This window comes from Brachyistius frenatus, unplaced genomic scaffold (assembly GCF_029030835.1).
Source record: "Brachyistius frenatus isolate BFR_SWC_R1_liver_20210118 unplaced genomic scaffold, ASM2903083v1 Contig_170, whole genome shotgun sequence".
In the NCBI taxonomy this organism is placed as follows: Eukaryota; Metazoa; Chordata; class Actinopteri; family Embiotocidae; genus Brachyistius; species Brachyistius frenatus.
The window spans coordinates 658549-677006 of NW_027210769.1; the positions used below are offsets into that span (position 1 = coordinate 658549).

The window sequence follows — 18458 nt, forward strand, 5'->3', positions numbered from 1 at the left end:
ATCTTCAACTCTTCAAAGTGTAAAAGTTGACTCAACCAATCAATCCAACACCTTCATGAAGACATGTTGGAGTGGAGTTCTCTTGGTATATAGTAGTCATAGATTATGATGTCACCAACATGATGTGATGTCACATCAGATGACTTCCAAACATGATGATGTCACCAACATTATAGAGTTTACATGTATAGAACTTGATCACCTCAGCAGTCTTCACAGTTTTCTTCCCATTCACTCACACTTATGGCAGCAGAGCACCCATGCAAAGATCTCTCCTTTCCACCAGGAGAACCTTTGGGTTCAGCGTCTTGCTCAAGGACCTTTCAGTATGTGAGCAAGAAGAACCGGGGATTGTACCACCAACCTGTTAGTTACCGAAGCTGCTTCATTACAATTCCTTGGTAAAGATTAGACCGCTGGTTTCTAACCTTTCTGCCCTCGGACGTCTCACAACAAGAGTGTTCATAAGTCTATGACCTCTTAAACCTTTTCCCTCCAACATTTGTACATGATTTATATTTCAATAAATGTTCAAATGATCCAATATCTCTACATATATCAAATAAAAATAAAAATATAACAGCAGTATAATATATCAGTCAGAAGGACCAAACCAGCACTTTTACTTTCATACTTTAGTGACATTTTGTTGCTAATGCCTGAATAATCTTTTTTTTTTTACTTGTATTGGAGCTTTCTTACATGACTGTACTTTAGTTAAGTAAAAGATCTGATCACTTCCTAAATTGCACTCGTTTCCTTACTCACTCTGCAGAGTCTTTGTCTCTGTTCGTGAATGTGAAATGAAATATTTATCGATATCATCCAACATCAATATTAAAGCCAGGAGAAGGCCTGATGCAGCTGACGTGTCTGTTTGATGTGTTTGTGCTCAGCTTCCTCTGGACGTGTTCAATAACTACTTCAGCCTTGGATTCGACGCCCATGTGACTCTAGAGTTCCACGAGTCCAGAGGTAAATCAAGAAATATTTTTAATTGGCACTGATTGAATACTACGAAGTTTGTATACGTGGAATATTTTGCTGACTTCCCGTCTCTCCTTCTGTTTTTATTTTAGAAGCCAACCCGGAGAAGTTTAACAGTCGTTTTAGGAATAAGATGTTCTATGCCGGGGTAAGTTTTAAAAATACAATATAATGTAGTTTGTACTTGTTCTAGTTCTATTAAATAACACATTTGGTGAAGTCGGGTCTCTTTTGGTCCTTTTTGGTCGCTCCGAGCACCCGTACCGTAACACCACGGATAGTCACGCACTTAACATCCTTAGTTACGTCCTCAGATATCTTTGTTCATCAGATATCTTTGTTCATCAGATATCTTTGTTCATTAGATATCTTTGTTCATCAGATATCTTTGTTCGTCAGATATCTTTGTTCATCAGATATCTTTGTTCATCAGATATCTTTGTTCCTCAGATATCTTTGTTCACCAGATATCTTTACTGAGATACTGGCCTGGTCATTATTGAGATGTTCTTCCAGCTGTTCTTCCAGATGTGTTACTGAGATGTACTTCCTGTTCCATGTTTATTTTTCTATCAGACGGCGTTCTCTGATTTCCTGATGGGAAGCTCCAAAGACCTGTCAAAGCACATTAGAGTGGTGGTGAGTAGCTGTCAGTCAAACTGTCTATTCTATTCTATTCTATTCTATTCTATTCTATTCTATTCTATTCTATTCTATTCTATTCTATTCTATTCTATTCTATTCTATTCTATTTTACAGTGCTATTGTATTGTATTGTATTGTATTGTATTGTATTGTATTGTATTGTATTGTATTGTATTGTATTCCTGTGTTTTCTGAGTCTGTGATGTGTTTCCATGTTTCAGTGTTCAGTCTCTGTGTTCTCCAACCAGATGACATCATTGTATTCTAGATAAAGTGTTTGAGGAACTTGTTGGTAGTGACATCATCAGGAGCAGCAGCTTCTTCTTCTTCTTCTTCTTCTTCTTCTTCTTCTTCTTCTTCTTCTTCTTCTTCTTCTTCTTCTTCTTCTTCTTCTTCTTCTTCTTCTTCTTCTGTTGTTGCTGCAGGACTCTGTAGAGGAAACAGAGCTGAAGGTCAAATTTAACTCTCTCTATTTGTCGTCCCCCCCCCCCCCCCGGTCTCCAGTGTGATGGGACAGATTTAACATCGAAGGTTCAGGACTTGAAGCTGCAGTGTCTCGTCTTCCTCAACATCCCCCGGTCAGTCAGCAACATTCAAAAATTCTCAAAAATTGTCGAGTTTTTTTTGCATAAAAAATACCAACGTAAATGCTGACGTGGCGTCTCTCAGGTATTGTGCCGGCACCACGCCGTGGGGGAACCCCGGAGAACACCACGACTTCGAACCGCAGCGCCACGACGACGGGTACATCGAGGTCATCGGTTTCACCATGACGTCACTGGTACGGGGTTCTCTGGGGGAGGGTCCTGGTCGTCTCGGTAACCGGGGAGGGACGACCCAGCTTGCCAGCTGAAAGTCTGTCTTAATTAGAGACAATCAGTTAAATACAGTTGATAGACAAAAAAGTAAAAAGAAGAAAACCTTTTAGTTTACGATACATATTTTCATTCTGATGATATTTTCAGAACCTTTATGGAGGACAAAGAAAAACGTTCTGTCCAATTAAACATTTATTAATGTGTTTCTAATCCAAACTAAAGATGATTGGTAGAACTGATACTTTTGATTTTGTGTTTTCTTCCACAATAACATAAGTATCATGTATATAAGTTATCGCCACCTACTGTCCGTTTTAGTCAACTCAGAGAACACAAACAAAGAAATGTGTTTCCCTCCAGATACTCTGAATAGTCTACGAGGATTTTTGGAAATGTTTAACCAGCTTTTAGGTTTTTGAAACGAGTTTTAATTTTGGTTTTTTTCTTCAGTATCTCTTGAACTCATGAATTGTCTCTCTCTCTGTAGGCGACTCTCCAGGTCGGAGGTCACGGCGAGCGGTTGAACCAGTGCAGTGAAGTCACGTTAACTACCACTAAACCGCTGCCAGTACAGGTACATATATAAATATATATAAGTATATATGTATAGAACTTATTGTTAGTGTAATCTCCGTTTCCATGGCAACACATGGGGTAAGGACTAACAACTGGAAAACTATCAGTAGACTCTTAATGTAACATATGCAATGTTTACTACTCCAGGAAGTAGTCCGACCCTTAGCAACCACCTAGCAACAGAGAGGATTTCTAGTCTCTAACTGAATAAATACAGAACATAGAAACACTAAACTGATCAGCTCGCTCAGTCTGGTTGGAACAAAGATATCTGATGAACAAAGATATCTGATGAACTAAGATATCTGATGAACAAAGATATCTGATGAACAAAGATATCTGATGAACAAAGATATCTGATGAACTAAGATATCTGATGAACAAAGATATCTGATGAACAAAGATATCTGAGGATGTAACTAAGGATGTTAAGTGCGTGACTATCCGTGGTGTTACGGTACGGGTGCTGGGAGCGACCAAAAAGGACCAAAAGAGACCCGACTTCACCAAATGGGTTATTTAATAGAACTATAACAAGTAGAAACTACATTATATTAAATATAATATGAAATTCTATTCTAATTATATATTCCATTGAGGAGGTGGAGTCACATTTGTAGTGATGATATGTTGTTGTTGAAATGTTCAGTTGACCAATCAGATCTCTGGGGCGGAGCTATTTGTCTTTACTATCAAGGATTAAAACCATCCATCTTCAGGTCATGTCCTGATTGATTGACGTACTCATTGATTGCTTGACGGACTCATTGATTGATTGACGGACTTGTTGATTGATTGATGGACTTGTTGGTTGATTGACAGGCTCTATGATTGATTGACAAACTCGTTAATTGATTGACTGACTCGTTGATTGATTGACAGACTCATTAATTGATTGACGGACACGATTGATTGACAGACTCGTTAATTGATTGATGGACTCATTGATTGGTCGGTGTGTGTCTCTGTCAGGTGGACGGTGAACCGTGTCGACTCGCTCCCTCCGTTATCCACATCAGCCTCAGAAACCAGGCTAACATGGTTCAGAAGACCAAGAGACGGACCTCACTACCACACCTTAATGAGTGGGTTATGCACACACACACACACACACACACACACACACACACACACACACACACACACACACACACACACACACACACACACACACACACACACACACACACACACACACTATCCACCAATAGAACCTCACACTGAACATGTACAACCAGTAATTAATTTATTAACAGTGTTCTGGATGTGTGTGTGCGTGTGCGTGTGTGTGTGTGTGTGTGTGTGTGTGTGTGTGTGTGTGTGTGTGTGTGTGTGTGTGTGTGTGTGTGTGTCTCTCTCAGTCAGCAGCCAGTCCCGGAGAGACTCCGGATCCGAGTCAGCAAGATAAGCATGACAGACTACGAGTCTCTGCACTACGACAAGGACAAACTACGGCAAGCGTGTAAGTCCACACATCCATGTACCGAGTCACTGAACACGGCATCATGCTAAATACATACGTGTGCAGAAACAGACTTAAAAAAAAAAAAACTTTTTTGATGCAATGTTCACTGAAAGTTGATTGAAAGTTTATTTATTTAAGATGAAAAATGTTCCCAGGTGTATTTTGGTAATTTGTCAAAAACGTTATTATTAACATTAATAATATAACATAATATAATATTACCTAATAATTTTAGGTAAAAAAAACAACATAATAAAAGTAAAAATCACACAACATTAGTCGCTGATAGGAGTAAAAACAAAATAACTAAAAAGATAAATAGTCAGAAGTCAGGTGTTTTCTACATGTCGTTGGAGGGGGTGGAGCTTCAGGTGGTCGATGCTGATTGGTTAAAAGTTTCCTATACAGTCAGACAGGAAGTCTGAGATCCAGCTGCAGGTGCAGCAGAGTTTGGATGACTGAATTAAAGGTGGAGATGATGTTTACTAGCTGGTCCTCAGAGCTGTTGGCCCAGCAGGGGGTCCAGGACGCTGGTCTGTGATGGACGTCACCACCTCAGAGAGTCTTTACACTCTGTAGGTGTGTTGTTTTGGAGACTGAGGATGATGGTGATGGTGATGATGATGGAGTTCATCAGCGAAGTGCAGGCTGAGTTGTTTTCTGCTATTGGAGTTCCTCTAAATAATCATTCAGCTTCTCTAACTTCCTCCTCGAAGCTGTTTTTTGACGCTTTAAACCGACTCTTCAACAATAATCTTTATAATCTTTATAACTTTGTCCGAGTTTCGCTGAAAACTCGAATTTTATTTGATCATTCATCAATACTCTGATATCACCAGAACCAGTGGTGAAATCTAACAGTTACTTCAGTACGTTTTTGAGGTATTTGTAGTTTACTTGAGTATTTCCATTTAATACTATCAATACTTCCACTGTACTACATTTCAGAGGCAAATATATATATACTTTTACTCCTCTATATTTTACCCACAGCTATATTTAGTTGTTATTATTGTTATTTAGTTACTTTTCAGAATACAGTTCTTCATCCTCTTCCTGTCCAGTGAAAACTATGTATCTCCAGATTTGGTGATATTTAAATTTGAATCTTTATTTGATGAACTGAACTATTAAATATTCCTTCAATGAATTAGAAAAATCTCCGACTTGTAAAAGGTAAATAAACAGTTTAAAAACAACAACGTGGATCCGCTGGGAAATGTCACAAATGTATTTTAGCCAATTTATTTATATTCGACCAAAAATGAGAAGTCTTAACTATTTTATTAACTTTTGAAATAATAAAGTGAAATTTGAAACACATGATAATTTTTATTTTTTCTAAATTTTGCACGTCTCCATCTTCCTGGAGCTTCAACAAAGATGAGTTCACCTTCAATAAATAAAAAAAAAGTATTTAGAGAAACTTGTTCAGGACTTCCACCAGGATCCAGTAGAGGGCGACGTGGAGCCGCGCTGAAGCAGACATAAAGACAAAGACATAAAGCAGCAAATGAAATGTTCCCAATCCATGACATCCAATCTGAATCTGTCTGACATTATTAAGATCTTTTCTCCAAAATGCATTTCAGAGGAAAGTTGATCCCAGATCAGCCTGACATTAAATCAGAGCTCAAATGTTCACGTTTTAATTTGTATTTTACCTTTTAAAACCGAGATTCGTCTGAAGACTGTCCTCTGTTAAACTAACTCCATCAATCAACCAATGCAACTTTATTTATACGGCACTTTGCTTACATTTTGGGTGAAGTTCAAAAAGGGCTTCACAGATGATTGACAGGTCAAAATTAAGACGGACAGTTGTAGATCACACAAACACGATTAAACAGAAAAATAATACGATTTAAAAACCACGTTGAGATGATGGAGATGAAAGACATGTAGAAGATGGATTAAAAGCTAAAATGACAAAAACAGAAACTAAAAAAAAAAGGAGGATAAAAGATGAGGACGATGCATTAAGAAGATTAAAACACAAGATGAGAGGGATTAAAAGTTTGAAAGTGTGCAGGAAATAAATAAAGAAAAGCAGATCGATAAAAAGATATGATTTATTAAAATGATGTCTCCAGGCTCAGTGTGTAAGTATGTAGGTCAACGGGATCGTTGTCAGCGTCTCTCCTCCCTGATGATGCAGCGATGCAACTACCGTGTGTCTGCTCACATGTAACACGCCTGTGATTTTAGTTTTTTAACATGTTACATACACAGGGCAACCAGCAGCTCTTCCATCTAAATGTGAATGTTTCATGTCAGTTCAGAGGTTTGACACCGGGTGGCGCTGTTTCCTTTTTACAGTATTATAAACAGCCTATTTTATAATCCTGTTTATAGTCATGTTTTCATGGTTCCTTTTGTTTCTGTATGTTTTTTATATCATCTGTATGTAGCGTTCAGCATCCTGGGATTTAAACCCAATCCGTGGTGGATATATATATATATATAAATATAAATATGTGTATATATACATATTTCATACTAATTTTCAACACATTTCTTTTTATGTTTGTAACTATTATATAAAAGTATGTTTTTGTTTACATAAGCTTCATTTTTTTTTCTTTTTCTCCTCCTCCTTTTGTTCTCGTCTCCCAAAGTTTGAGTAGTTTTCTCTCATTATGCAAATCAATCCGTGCTCTTACTTGGAGGACGTGTCACACTCAGGGAAGTGGTGAAAATGTTCCGACACCTGGAGGCGCTGCCGAGCGTCATCTCCAACACACAATGTAGAATATTTATATTCATATGGAGAGGTTTAGGTGGATGTTTTCATAACTGTACAGGATCTGTTAACAGAACAAAACAAAACAAAAATCAGATCAATGTTTCAAATTGAGTAGAATTAAGAAATGATGTTGTCTGATCAAGATTCAAGAGATTTAAAGGATCCGTACTTTTATTTAGATGCACAGAAATAAGTAAAAAGTTACAAATGTACAAACAAATCCATTATTATAACTGCAGGTTATATTGTGGGTTATGTCTACAGTATGGTAATAAGGATATTATATTATAAAACCAGTAGCCCCACCCCAGAGATCTGATTGGTGACATCACACGCTGCTCATTACAGTACTAGAAATATGACTCCGCCTCCTCAATGGGAATATAGAATTATAATAGAATTTCATATAATATGTAATATAATGTAGTTTCTACTTGTTATAGTTCTATTAAATAACACATTTGGTGAAGTCGGGTCTCTTTTGGTCCTTTTTGGTCGCTCCGAGCACCCGTACCGTAACACCACGGATAGTCACGCACTTAACATCCTTAGTTACATCCTCAGATATCTTTGTTCATCAGATATCTTTGTTCATCAGATATCTTTGTTCCAACCAGACTGAGCTAGCTGAGCAGTTTAGTGTTTCTATGTTCTGTATTTATTCAGTTGGAGACTAGAAATCCTCTCTGTTGCTAGGGTGGTTGCTAAGGGTCGGACTACTTCCTAGAGTAGTAAACATTGCGTACGTTACATTAAGAGTCTACTGATTGTTTTTTCCAGTTGTTAGTTATACCCCATGTGTTGCCACGGAAACGGAGATCGCACCAAAATAGTAATTTTGAGGGTGAAATTCACCCTCAAAATTACTATTTGTTGGACTCATGTAGATTCCATTGTTGTGGTTTCTGTGCCCGTTACACATTATGTTGTTTTTTGATTATTGCGATGCTGTAAATTTGACTGCACGTGATGTTGAGAACAGCACCAGAGCATCAGAGCTGGAACCAGAGAAGTTTTTTTTTTAAAAATCTTTGAATATTTTTCAGCCCGTCTTATTTGTTGTCATCTTCTGTGTTTATGTGTCTCATTTTGAAAAGGTCAGCGGATGAAGCCTCTGAGAGGAAAACAGTAGTTGCATTTTAATAGCGACGGTTTGAACGCGTCCTCTGCTCTTGCCGGCTTTGAGGAATAATTGGCAAAAAAAAAAAAAGTAAACACTTTTTCTGGAATCTGTCAGATCCTACTTGGCTTCTGTTAGTGAAGCTTCTATTGGATGATCGAGGTGTTTAGACTCAATGAAAGGTGCTGTGTGTGTGTGTGTGTGTGTGTGTGTGTGTGTGTGTGTGTGTGTGTGTGTGTGTGTGTGTGTGTGTGTGTGTGTGTGTGTGAGAGATCCGTGTGATGTTCAGCCAGCGTGCTTTTTGCCTCGCTGGCCTCAGGAGGCGGCTTTTCATTCACGTGAATTTACTGATGACGAGCCAGACGGGATTATTTATCAGAATAAAAGCCGACGTCGGTTTGGCGCCGGACGCAAATCACCCGATGTCCAATATTGATGAAATTCTACTGTTTGCACCAGATGTGTGTCACATCGGGCCGTGTGGGGATTTTCCTCTTTCATTCTTATTGTAATTTTATTATTCAGCAGCACTTTAGTGGATCAGATGGATTTTCACACAAACCAATCACAGTTCCTGTCGTCTCCAAAATTTAAGGAAGCTTCCACCTGCAGCCGGGAAGTTTTCATAGTAAAACTCAAAGACCGGCAGGCAGGAGGATTTTAATTGCTACGTGTTAAGAAGTCCTCGGGGACGTTGGAGTCGCTTTGGGATTGCTTGGAGTACCTTGGAGAGTACGCAGGACTTTAGTACTTCAACTCTTCTCTCTAAATATATATAAATATATTTTCAAGGAATTCTACAAGTGTTGCAGTTTATCTTTACAAATTGTGAAGAGACCACATGACTTTATAATAAATAAGAAAAATAACATACAAGTAAGAAAAATAACATTGAAGAAAGAAAAATAAAATACAAGAAAGAAAAATAAAATACAAGAAAAATAACATAAAAGAAAGAAAAATAACATACAAGTAAGAAAAATAACAGAAGAAAGAAAAATAACATGGAAGAAAGAAAAATAACATACAAGTAAGAAAAATAACATAAAAGAAAGAAAAATAACATACAAGTAAGAAAAATAACATAGAAGTAAGAAAAAAAATAACATAGAAGAAAGAAAAATAACATACAAGTAACAAAAATAACATAGAAATAAGAAAAAAATAATAACATAGAAGAAAGAAAAAATAACATAGAAGAAAGAAAAATAACATACAAGTAAGAAAAATAACATAGAAGTAAGAAAAAAAAATAACATAGAAGAAAGAAAAATAACATACAAGTAAGAAAAATAACATAGAAGTAAGAAAAAAATAACATAGAAGAAAGAAAAATAACATACAAGTAAGAAAAATAACATAGAAATAAGAAAAAAAATAACATAGAAGAAAGAAAAATAACATACAAGTAAGAAAAATAACAGAAGTAAGAAAAAAAAACATACAAGTAAGAAAAATAACATAGAAGAAAAATAACATACAAGTAAGAAAAATAACATAGAAGAAAAATAACATAGAAGAAAAATAACATACAAGTAAGAAAAATAACATAGAAGTAAGAAAAAATAACATAGAAGAAAGAAAAATAAAATACAAGAAAGAAAAATAACATAGAAGAAAAATAACATACAAGTAAGAAAAATAACAGAAGAAAGAAAAATTAAATACCAGAAAAATAACAGAAGAAAGAAAAATAAAATACCAGAAAAATAACAGAAGAAAGAAAAGTAAAATACAAGTAAGAAAAATTAAATACAAGTAAGAAAAATAAAATACAAGAAAGAAAATACAAGTAAGAAAAATAAAATACAAAAACTAATATAGAAACAAGGACGACATCAGCTGTCAAAATAAAAGCTTTAGATGCTGTTTAATTCATGTTCATTCAACACATAGACCTGCTGGATGAAACAAACAAAGAGACGTCTCTGACAACTGGACGTGTGGACAAAACTCATTTAACATCCAGTAATATGGAATCACTTCCTTTGATCACAAACATTTAATCACATCATTTTAATGTGAAGAACACATTTCCTGCAAAACCCTTGAGTTTTATTTGGTGATGAAAACAGCAGCAGAGACTTTCTGGTTGGAAATCAGGAGTTATTGTTGTTAATAAAGTGAGTTTAGTTTGAAAAGATTTGCTTTATGTCGTTAATACTTTCAGCTCAGATTCTGATGAAGTTTATTGCAGGAAAAATTGCGGCAATTTAAAACAACTGCAAACTTTGCCTTAAAATGACTTTAAACAGCTTCTGGTTCGGTTTCTTTCGGTCATAATGGGAATTTCTGTCGCCAGTTTTGATCGTTCCTCCTACGGAGTACTTAATTCCCGGGTCGGCGCCGCTCTCCGCTACCAGAATTAAAGCAGCACTTCCAGCGGGGTTGACGGGCTCCGACTGTTTAAGCAGATTTCAAAGTGCCGTCGGATAATTGTTCTGTTCCTCTGCATCTCCAGCCGTCCCTCTGGGGCTCATCGTGGTGCCCGGCGACAGCGACCTGGAGACCTGCCGAGAACACATCCGGCGCCTGCAGGAGGTAAGGCCGAGAGAGTGTGTGTGTGAGAGTGTGTGTGAGAGTGTGTGTGTGAGAGTGTGTGTGTGAGAGTGTGTGTGTGAGTGTGTGTGAGAGTGTGTGTGTGAGAGTGTGTGCGTTGAGGGGGGGGGGGGGGAACAGATGAAAAGGTCACAGCTCTGTGTCACCAAATGGAGAGAAGTGACACAAATCCAGATGAAGAAGAAAGTAAGCAGGAAGCCAGCTTTTAATTAAGCTGTGTGTGTGTGTGTGTGTGTGTGTGTGTGTGTGTGTGTGTGTGTGTGTGTGTGTGTGTGTGCGCGCGCGCTCCCCTCTCTACTTTTCCTACTTCTCTCTCCGTCTCCAGGACGTCTGCTCTGTCCACCCCTCCTTCAGATGTTTGGGACGGCAGGTTGGTAGTTAGATGTTTGTTTGTTGTTTGGCTCAGAGGCACGCGGGAAACTAACAGCTGCTCCCAAAAAAACTCGGACATTAAACCCTCCACCCATTCACTTGAAGTCGCACGGCTTTTTTTTTTTTTTTCCTTCGGCGAATGATAATGGCCGAAACCTGACGATACTACGTCCCGCCCACCGATAGCTGTAACCTGACTGCACCACAGGCCTGTCAATCAAACAGACACGCCCCCAAAAACAGGTCTTCTTGAATCTTCTTTTCTAATGAATGAGGGATTATTTTCAGATGGACCTCCAGAAAACTAATAAGAAGGAGTGACTTTAGCTAACAACACCGAGATAACTGATGGACACATTTTATTCACTTTGGATTTGATGAGAGAAGTTGAATGAGAGTCTATGGAGCCGGAGGCTTTTTGGAGACGACCTCTAGTGGCACTCGCTGGTATTGCAGCTGAAGACACTTCTGCATCGGACTCATGTTTGTATTTAAATTCAAATGTATGATATATATTATATATATCAAACAAAAGCGGTGACTGTCATATACTTCCTGGAGGTGTCCTTCTTACTTTTTCAATGCCGTTATTTTGCCCTTTTTTTTTCATACTATTTCAATATGAATATGGATATGAAGCATCTTTATTGGAAATGCTTATAAAGTGTGTTTCTAAAGAGATGATACGGAGCCCTTTTCCTACGAGACTCGCTGGAAATCCCGGACACATGAAACAAAGTTAGTTTTAGGTCACTGGAGGATTATTTTTTGGAGACTTTGAATAACTAATCTGCCGTCCGTAGTTCACGGCATCGCCGGAGGAGTCGACGTTGAGTCGGGGTACGAATGTCCCCGATGATGAGCGTAGACGTGTCGCTCAGCTGTCTGAACGGATCAGTCGAGCCCACAGACCAACTGACAGACAAAGAAAGAAAAACCCACTGATAGAAAGACCGACGGGGAACCACTCGGAAACAAAAGCAGGTTTGGACCGTGACAGCAGCAAGATTCAAGCCGTCAAAACGGCAGAGAAAAGCGTGAGTGACGACTTTGATGGAAAAGGTTACGTCTGACAGCGGCGCTGCTGATAAGCGAGCGTGAGTGATTGACAGGTAAAGAAGTCTCAGCTCCATTTTAACGGGATTTAGTCGCAGCCGACAAAGTTCCAGCGGCAGGCTGGAAAATGAACGACGAGCCTTTTAATGGGAAAATAGAGGAAACAGCGACGCGAAGTCAAGCGTGTCAAAATGTTTGTTTTTTCCCGCATAGTTGGACTCGTCCTACGACGTGTTCCTCGACCTCCACCGATTATAAACACGGCAAAGAGAACGTGGGACGCTGCAGGTGTTGCTGTCCAACCCGGTGTTACGGGAAATCGTGAAAACAGACACACTACAGCAAAAACGTGAGATAGCCACGCGTTGGGCTGTCGAGGCGTGACAGGTTCACGTTTTGTAAGCGTGAAACTTACATGCACGTAAAAGTAGCCAGCGCGTGGCCACTTTACGTTTTGCCGTGTTACGTGAGGAGCGCTTCTTTAAGCTGTGGCGACAATGTGGCGTTTCCTCGAAAGAGTACCACGGACAGTGGAAAAAAAAATCCAAATATTAGCGGGAACTAGCGGAGGCATCGTCGTTTTTTCTTTCGCGTTGTTTTACTCTTTTCGAAACAGGCACTCGCGCGTGAGCGATGATTGGTCCGTGTCATACTCGTTTATCTGACAGAGTTACCGCCATGAAAGAGAAATATTTCTTGTGTGGTCTAATTACAAACGACTCTCGATGCTCTATCAAGATGAAATACTAGCTTGAATACCTCTAAAACATAAAGTCGTGGATTAATTTGTTGATACCCTTCCATGAAAAAAAAGTTAAACCCACACTTTTCTCGGAAATAATTTCAAACTGACAAAAGTAACGACCCTCCAACATTGCTTATTTTATCTCTAATAAGAATCAAACTCAGATTCGGATTTTTGATACAATAGAATAATTCAAATACGACACCGTTTCCCAAAAAGTTGTGACGGCATATAGAATGTGAATTCAACAGGATGCAATGAGTTGCAAATCACATAAACCAATATTTTATTCAAAAATAGACCAAAGACCAAAGACCAAACTGAGAAATTGTATTGTTTTATGAAAAATATCTGCTCGTTTTGAATTTAACGCCAGAAACACGTCTCTATAAGTTGTTCCAGGATCATGTTCACCACTGAGCTGCATCAACTCTTCTTTTAACAACACTGAAAACGTTTGGGAACTGAGGAGACCAGTTTCGGGAGTTTTGAAAGTGAAATGTGGTCCCATTCTTGCCTGATGTAGGATTTCAGCTGCTCAACAGTTCACGGTCTCTTTTGTTGTATTTTCACGATCAAACATGGTTTCAGATCAAATTAATTCCCTTTCAATATTTACTATTCAGTTTCAAGTTTATCGAAATTCACTTTCAAGTTATGCTGATAAGATTCAGTTTCTCTGTACAATAATTGCAGTTAAATACTTGCGGATTTACCACTAATCATGAGAGCGCAGGTTCAATGCCCGCCTGTTGATGTGTGAATTAAGTGTGAGGTAAACTTACAAAGACGCCGCTAAAGTCATGAAGTGCGATATTAGTGCTCTCCGATTTAAGATTCCATGTCGCTCACACTTGTTGCACCGAAGAAGCAGAATCAGAGAAAAGAGAACAAACCGTCCTGAAGTTGATGCACATGAGCTCAGTCAACACTTTTGTTTCCGTATAGATGCGTTTCCCCTGCGTGTCTCCGTGCCGACGCCTGATGCATGACCTGTTGTCCATGCACGGCTGCATGTGTGAGTTTATTGTGTTATGACCTGTCGTAGAAGGTTTGTCCTTTAATTCTTGACTTTTATTTGCGATTCATTCCTTTTTATTTAAACATACTTTCTGATGGAGGGCGTCTCTTTGAGGCACTAATCTCCAAGGATAGAGGCTTAATGACAAAACAAGAACAATTTTAATGTTTGAAACACACTTTTTTATTTTATTCTGGCAGCAGACAAAAAGCCTAAATAGAAATTCCACAATATCTGGTGCCTCATATTATAACCACCTTATTTTGTGGTACTGACACAAGAAGAATTGTACTGCTAGTTATCCTCAAAACACATTTTAAATTATGAAAAGAAGTAATTACCAAAGATAAGAACTCCATCTGGTTGTTTTGACAGAATTCCACTCGGCTGTTAACACGATCTAAAAACTGCGCTTACTGCGATTATTCTTGTACCAACGTAAAGCTGCTATAAGCAGATATCCAGGCGCATTTGCATTTTCTTGGTGCAGCACGAGGAGGTTGTGTTGAGTTGCTATTTTGGGGGGCTTAACATAAACCCGGCTGTGCTGAGATGAGGTGAAACGGCACAGCGAGGGGGGCGTTGGTGAAGGTTTCTGGCGTAAATTTTTGAGGTGAAATTGCACTTCTGCCAAATGAAGGGATGTGTTCATGCTCTCAGACAGGTGTGGTGGACGTCAAATGGAATTTCATCCCACTGAATGCAACGTTTTGATTCAGTTAATCATATGAAAAATGAAGCTGCATGTTGTCTATTGAATCGGATATAGATCAGGCAGTTGGTGTGCGTCATGATGCAATAGCTGATCTCAGCATATAATATGAAAGGCAATTTAGGTTAGCCCTTTTTCCGACTCGTCTGGTTTCATAATCTGTGCAAGCCCAGCGGCAACCAGCGGTGATGTCATCAACCATCAGTGATGTCATTGTTGGTTTGTGAATGTTATGAATCCTCCAGTTCAGATTCTGTCCGTCACCATCTTGATAGTTCGGAGCGGTTTGGAGCAGGAAGTGACCATATTTGGACGAGTTGGGGGAGGAGCCAGCTGGTGGATCTGACTGATCTGATTGGAAACCTGACGATACTACGTCCCGCCCACCGATAGCTGTAACCTGACTGCACCACAGGCCTGTCAATCAAACAGACACGCCCCCAAAAACAGGTCTTCTTGAATCTTCTTTTCTAATGAATGAGGGATTATTTTCAGATGGACCTCCAGAAAACTAAGAAGAAGGAGTGACTTTAGCTAACAACACCGAGATAACTGATGGACACATTTTATTCACTTTGGATTTGATGAGAGAAGTTGAATGGGAGTCTATGGAGCCGGAGGCTTTTTGGAGCCGACCTCTAGTGGCACTCGCTGGTATTGCAGCTGAAGACACTTCTGGATCAGAACCATTTTTCAGACCTGAAGCTACAAACTCTTTTATATTTAGTCTGTGGAGACAACAAACAGTAAACCCTGGCAGGGCCTTTACATTTCTGCAGAGACACCTGTAAATAGTTCAGGCAGAGAGAGGAAAAAGAACAAACTACAGTAGAAAGCCGGCACAAAGTTGAGGAGAGTTGTAAAAGTTTAGAGGGCGTCTGCCTGCTGAACCCAAACTGAGGCCCTGAAAGCTGAAAGCTCGGCCTCCCAGTCTACTTCTGGAATCTCTTTGAACCACCAGTAAGCCTGCAGTCTGAGAGCAGCGCGTTCTGCTGGGATAATGAGTATGATGAGGTTTTTAAGTAATGATGGGGCTTCTTCATTAAGGGCTTTATGTGTGAGGAGAGGGATTTTACATTTTATTCTTGATTTTACAGGGAACCATTGAAGTAATGCTATTATGGGAGGAAAACAGTATGTAAATCCTGTCAGACGCTCGCTGCAGTGGTTTGGATCAACTGGAGGTCTTTTCAGAGTTACTAGTAAATCCAGAAGAACTACAATAATCGAGCCTCAATGTAACAAATGCACAGACTCGTTTTTCAGCATCGCTGTGAGACCTGATGTTCCTACTTTCGGCAATATTGCTCGGTCCTTGATGCCGTCCCAGAGACTCGCTTCAGTTTTTAGAAAGAGTGAAAAAGTTTAGTGTGAATGTAGAAGTACAATAACACAGGTCATCCTGGCCTCAGTGTATTCAACGAGTTGTTCCATCTGGCTTCATAGATAAATATAGCTGGATGTCATCTGCATAGAAACGGACATTTTGCAGCACCTTTTGTATTATATAACGTGAATAGTGTCGTTTCTACTACTGAAACTTTTGGAAATACATGATTAAATTTAGTATATATCGGAGAGTCATTGTTCTACATGCTCCAGTCTCTGTTATAAAAATGTGTAATTATTGGTATCAAATGCAGCACTAAGATGTAGCTTCCTAATAAAGATGGACTGATTAGAGTATGGAATCATTAATATGATAAACTAAATCCGCAGACTGGATATTAAAGTGTTCGTAGCTTCAGGTCTGTAAAATGGTTCTGATCCAGAAGTGTCTTCAGCTGCAATACCAGCGAGTGCCACTAGAGGTCGGCTCCAAAAAGCCTCCGGCTCCATAGACTCCCATTCAACTTCTCTCATCAAATCCAAAGTGAATAAAATGTGTCCATCAGTTATCTCGGTGTTGTTAGCTAAAGTCACTCCTTCTTATTAGTTTTCTGGAGGTCCATCTGAAAATAATCCCTCATTCATTAGAAAAGAAGATTCAAGAAGACCTGTTTTTGGGGGCGTGTCTGTTTGATTGACAGGCCTGTGGTGCAGTCAGGTTACAGCTATCGGTGGGCGGGACGTAGTACCGTCAGGTTTCACACTCTCATTGTTATCAGACTGCAGTTAAAGTCCGCGACTGCTCACACACTCGAGGTGGGAAGTAAACAAAAGCTGATCATCATCGAGTAACGATACGATAATTGGTTATTATTTGTTTTGAAAATAGAATGAAACACACTTCAATTTTATAAGAAGTCCGTACTGTATTTTCACATTGTCAGTCTGTGCAGTGAATTTAATCTGAATTTAAACCGCAGTGTCATCAGAAAGGTAGACGGATCAGCCTTTTACTCCACTTTCCAGTTCCCACTTTTGATTTCTGATAGTCAGCCAACCACATCTTATTCTTCTGGAAGTTATAGAGCACGAGTTCAGGCCACCGTGGTAAAATTCTGAAAGTTGGATAAAACTCATCGGGCACATTTGTCCACTCCCGTTTCCTGCTGTCCGTCATCACTGTAAAAACAGAGGAAGTTTGATGGATGATCCATCAGTAAAATCAGATTTGAGCCAGTTAACGATCTTTACAACACGGTTGCCGGCGGAATAAATGGGCTTCCTGAAAATCCTCTGACGCGTCCCACGGACATTTAACGAGCAGCGAAGGAGTTCCTGTCGTCTGTTGGTTCCCCCGTGTCGGGTTCCATCCTTCCCCGTCGCCGGCCGGGCCGATTTTGCTGCTGCGATGCCGAGCTGTCATGTTCTGTCACCCTGACGTGGTGGAGGGGATTAAAGCTGAAGTGCTTTCACAAGCGATGACACCTGAACTGGGTTTACAGCACAGAAATCTGCACTCCTTTCCCTTTCTAGGGTTTATAGAAGAGGATTGAACCTGAAGTGGTTTTTATGCAAGCAAAAAAAAAAAAAAACTCTTTTGAGAGCAAATTTCTCCCACTGCAATAAAATAATCTAGTTTGCAAATACAAATATATAAACGGAGAATAAAATAAAAAATTATCTTTCACAGTTTTGTTAGTTTTGGTCACATAATTAAGAATTTTGCTTGTGAAACTCTTTGGCTGCAAATTGAAAAACCTTTGTTATCAAGTTTTTGATTTGGTTTGGTTTTTCCATTTGCAGCCAAAAAGTCAAGAGTTTCACCAGCGAAATTCTTAATTATGTGACCAAAACTAACAAAACTGAGAGCAAATTTGTTTGCAATGCAAATAATTACACTCTCCATTTATATATATTTTTACTTACAAACTTGATTTTTGATTGCAGTGCGAGAAACGTACTCTCAAAACTGCTTTTTTTGGGGGGTCAAAAACCTTTGTTATCAAGTCAATGATTGTCAGTAGAGATATCTTTTTATAGTCGTGTAGAGGAGATGAACCGTGTTTGTGGGAAACTATATGACTCAGCGATTTTTGGAAAACATATGTTTAGGTGCCTGATGGAAAATAAATGTCATGAATGACTCTGGGTGGCCCGAACCAGAGACTCACACTCAGGACGTACGGCCCTGTGATATGTGATAATAAGGAGCACTGACACTTTATTATTATTATTAATATTTTCATATAAAGTGGGATGTAGTGTCGGTCCCTATGCTGGATACAGAACAGATGTGAGGAAACTGGA

The 18458-nt window shown here is 39.1% G+C and overlaps 1 protein-coding gene across 4 annotated transcripts in view; it reads left to right on the forward strand.

The window, feature by feature from the left end:
- LOC138631980 (diacylglycerol kinase zeta-like) overlaps positions 1-18458 on the forward strand; it is a 106409-nt gene that overhangs the window by 48754 nt on the left and 39197 nt on the right. For 3 of the 4 annotated variants that reach the window (XM_069717214.1, XM_069717215.1, XM_069717212.1), the window contains 10 exons: positions 897-975; positions 1080-1135; positions 1564-1626; positions 2137-2210; positions 2302-2413; positions 2938-3024; positions 3999-4111; positions 4388-4488; positions 10819-10898; positions 11242-11286. In XM_069717214.1, coding sequence (XP_069573315.1) covers positions 897-975; positions 1080-1135; positions 1564-1626; positions 2137-2210; positions 2302-2413; positions 2938-3024; positions 3999-4111; positions 4388-4488; positions 10819-10898; positions 11242-11286 — 810 coding nt within the window. The remainder of the gene's footprint in view (positions 1-896; positions 976-1079; positions 1136-1563; positions 1627-2136; positions 2211-2301; positions 2414-2937; positions 3025-3998; positions 4112-4387; positions 4489-10818; positions 10899-11241; positions 11287-18458) is intronic. The other variant, XM_069717213.1, reaches the window with a different exon arrangement.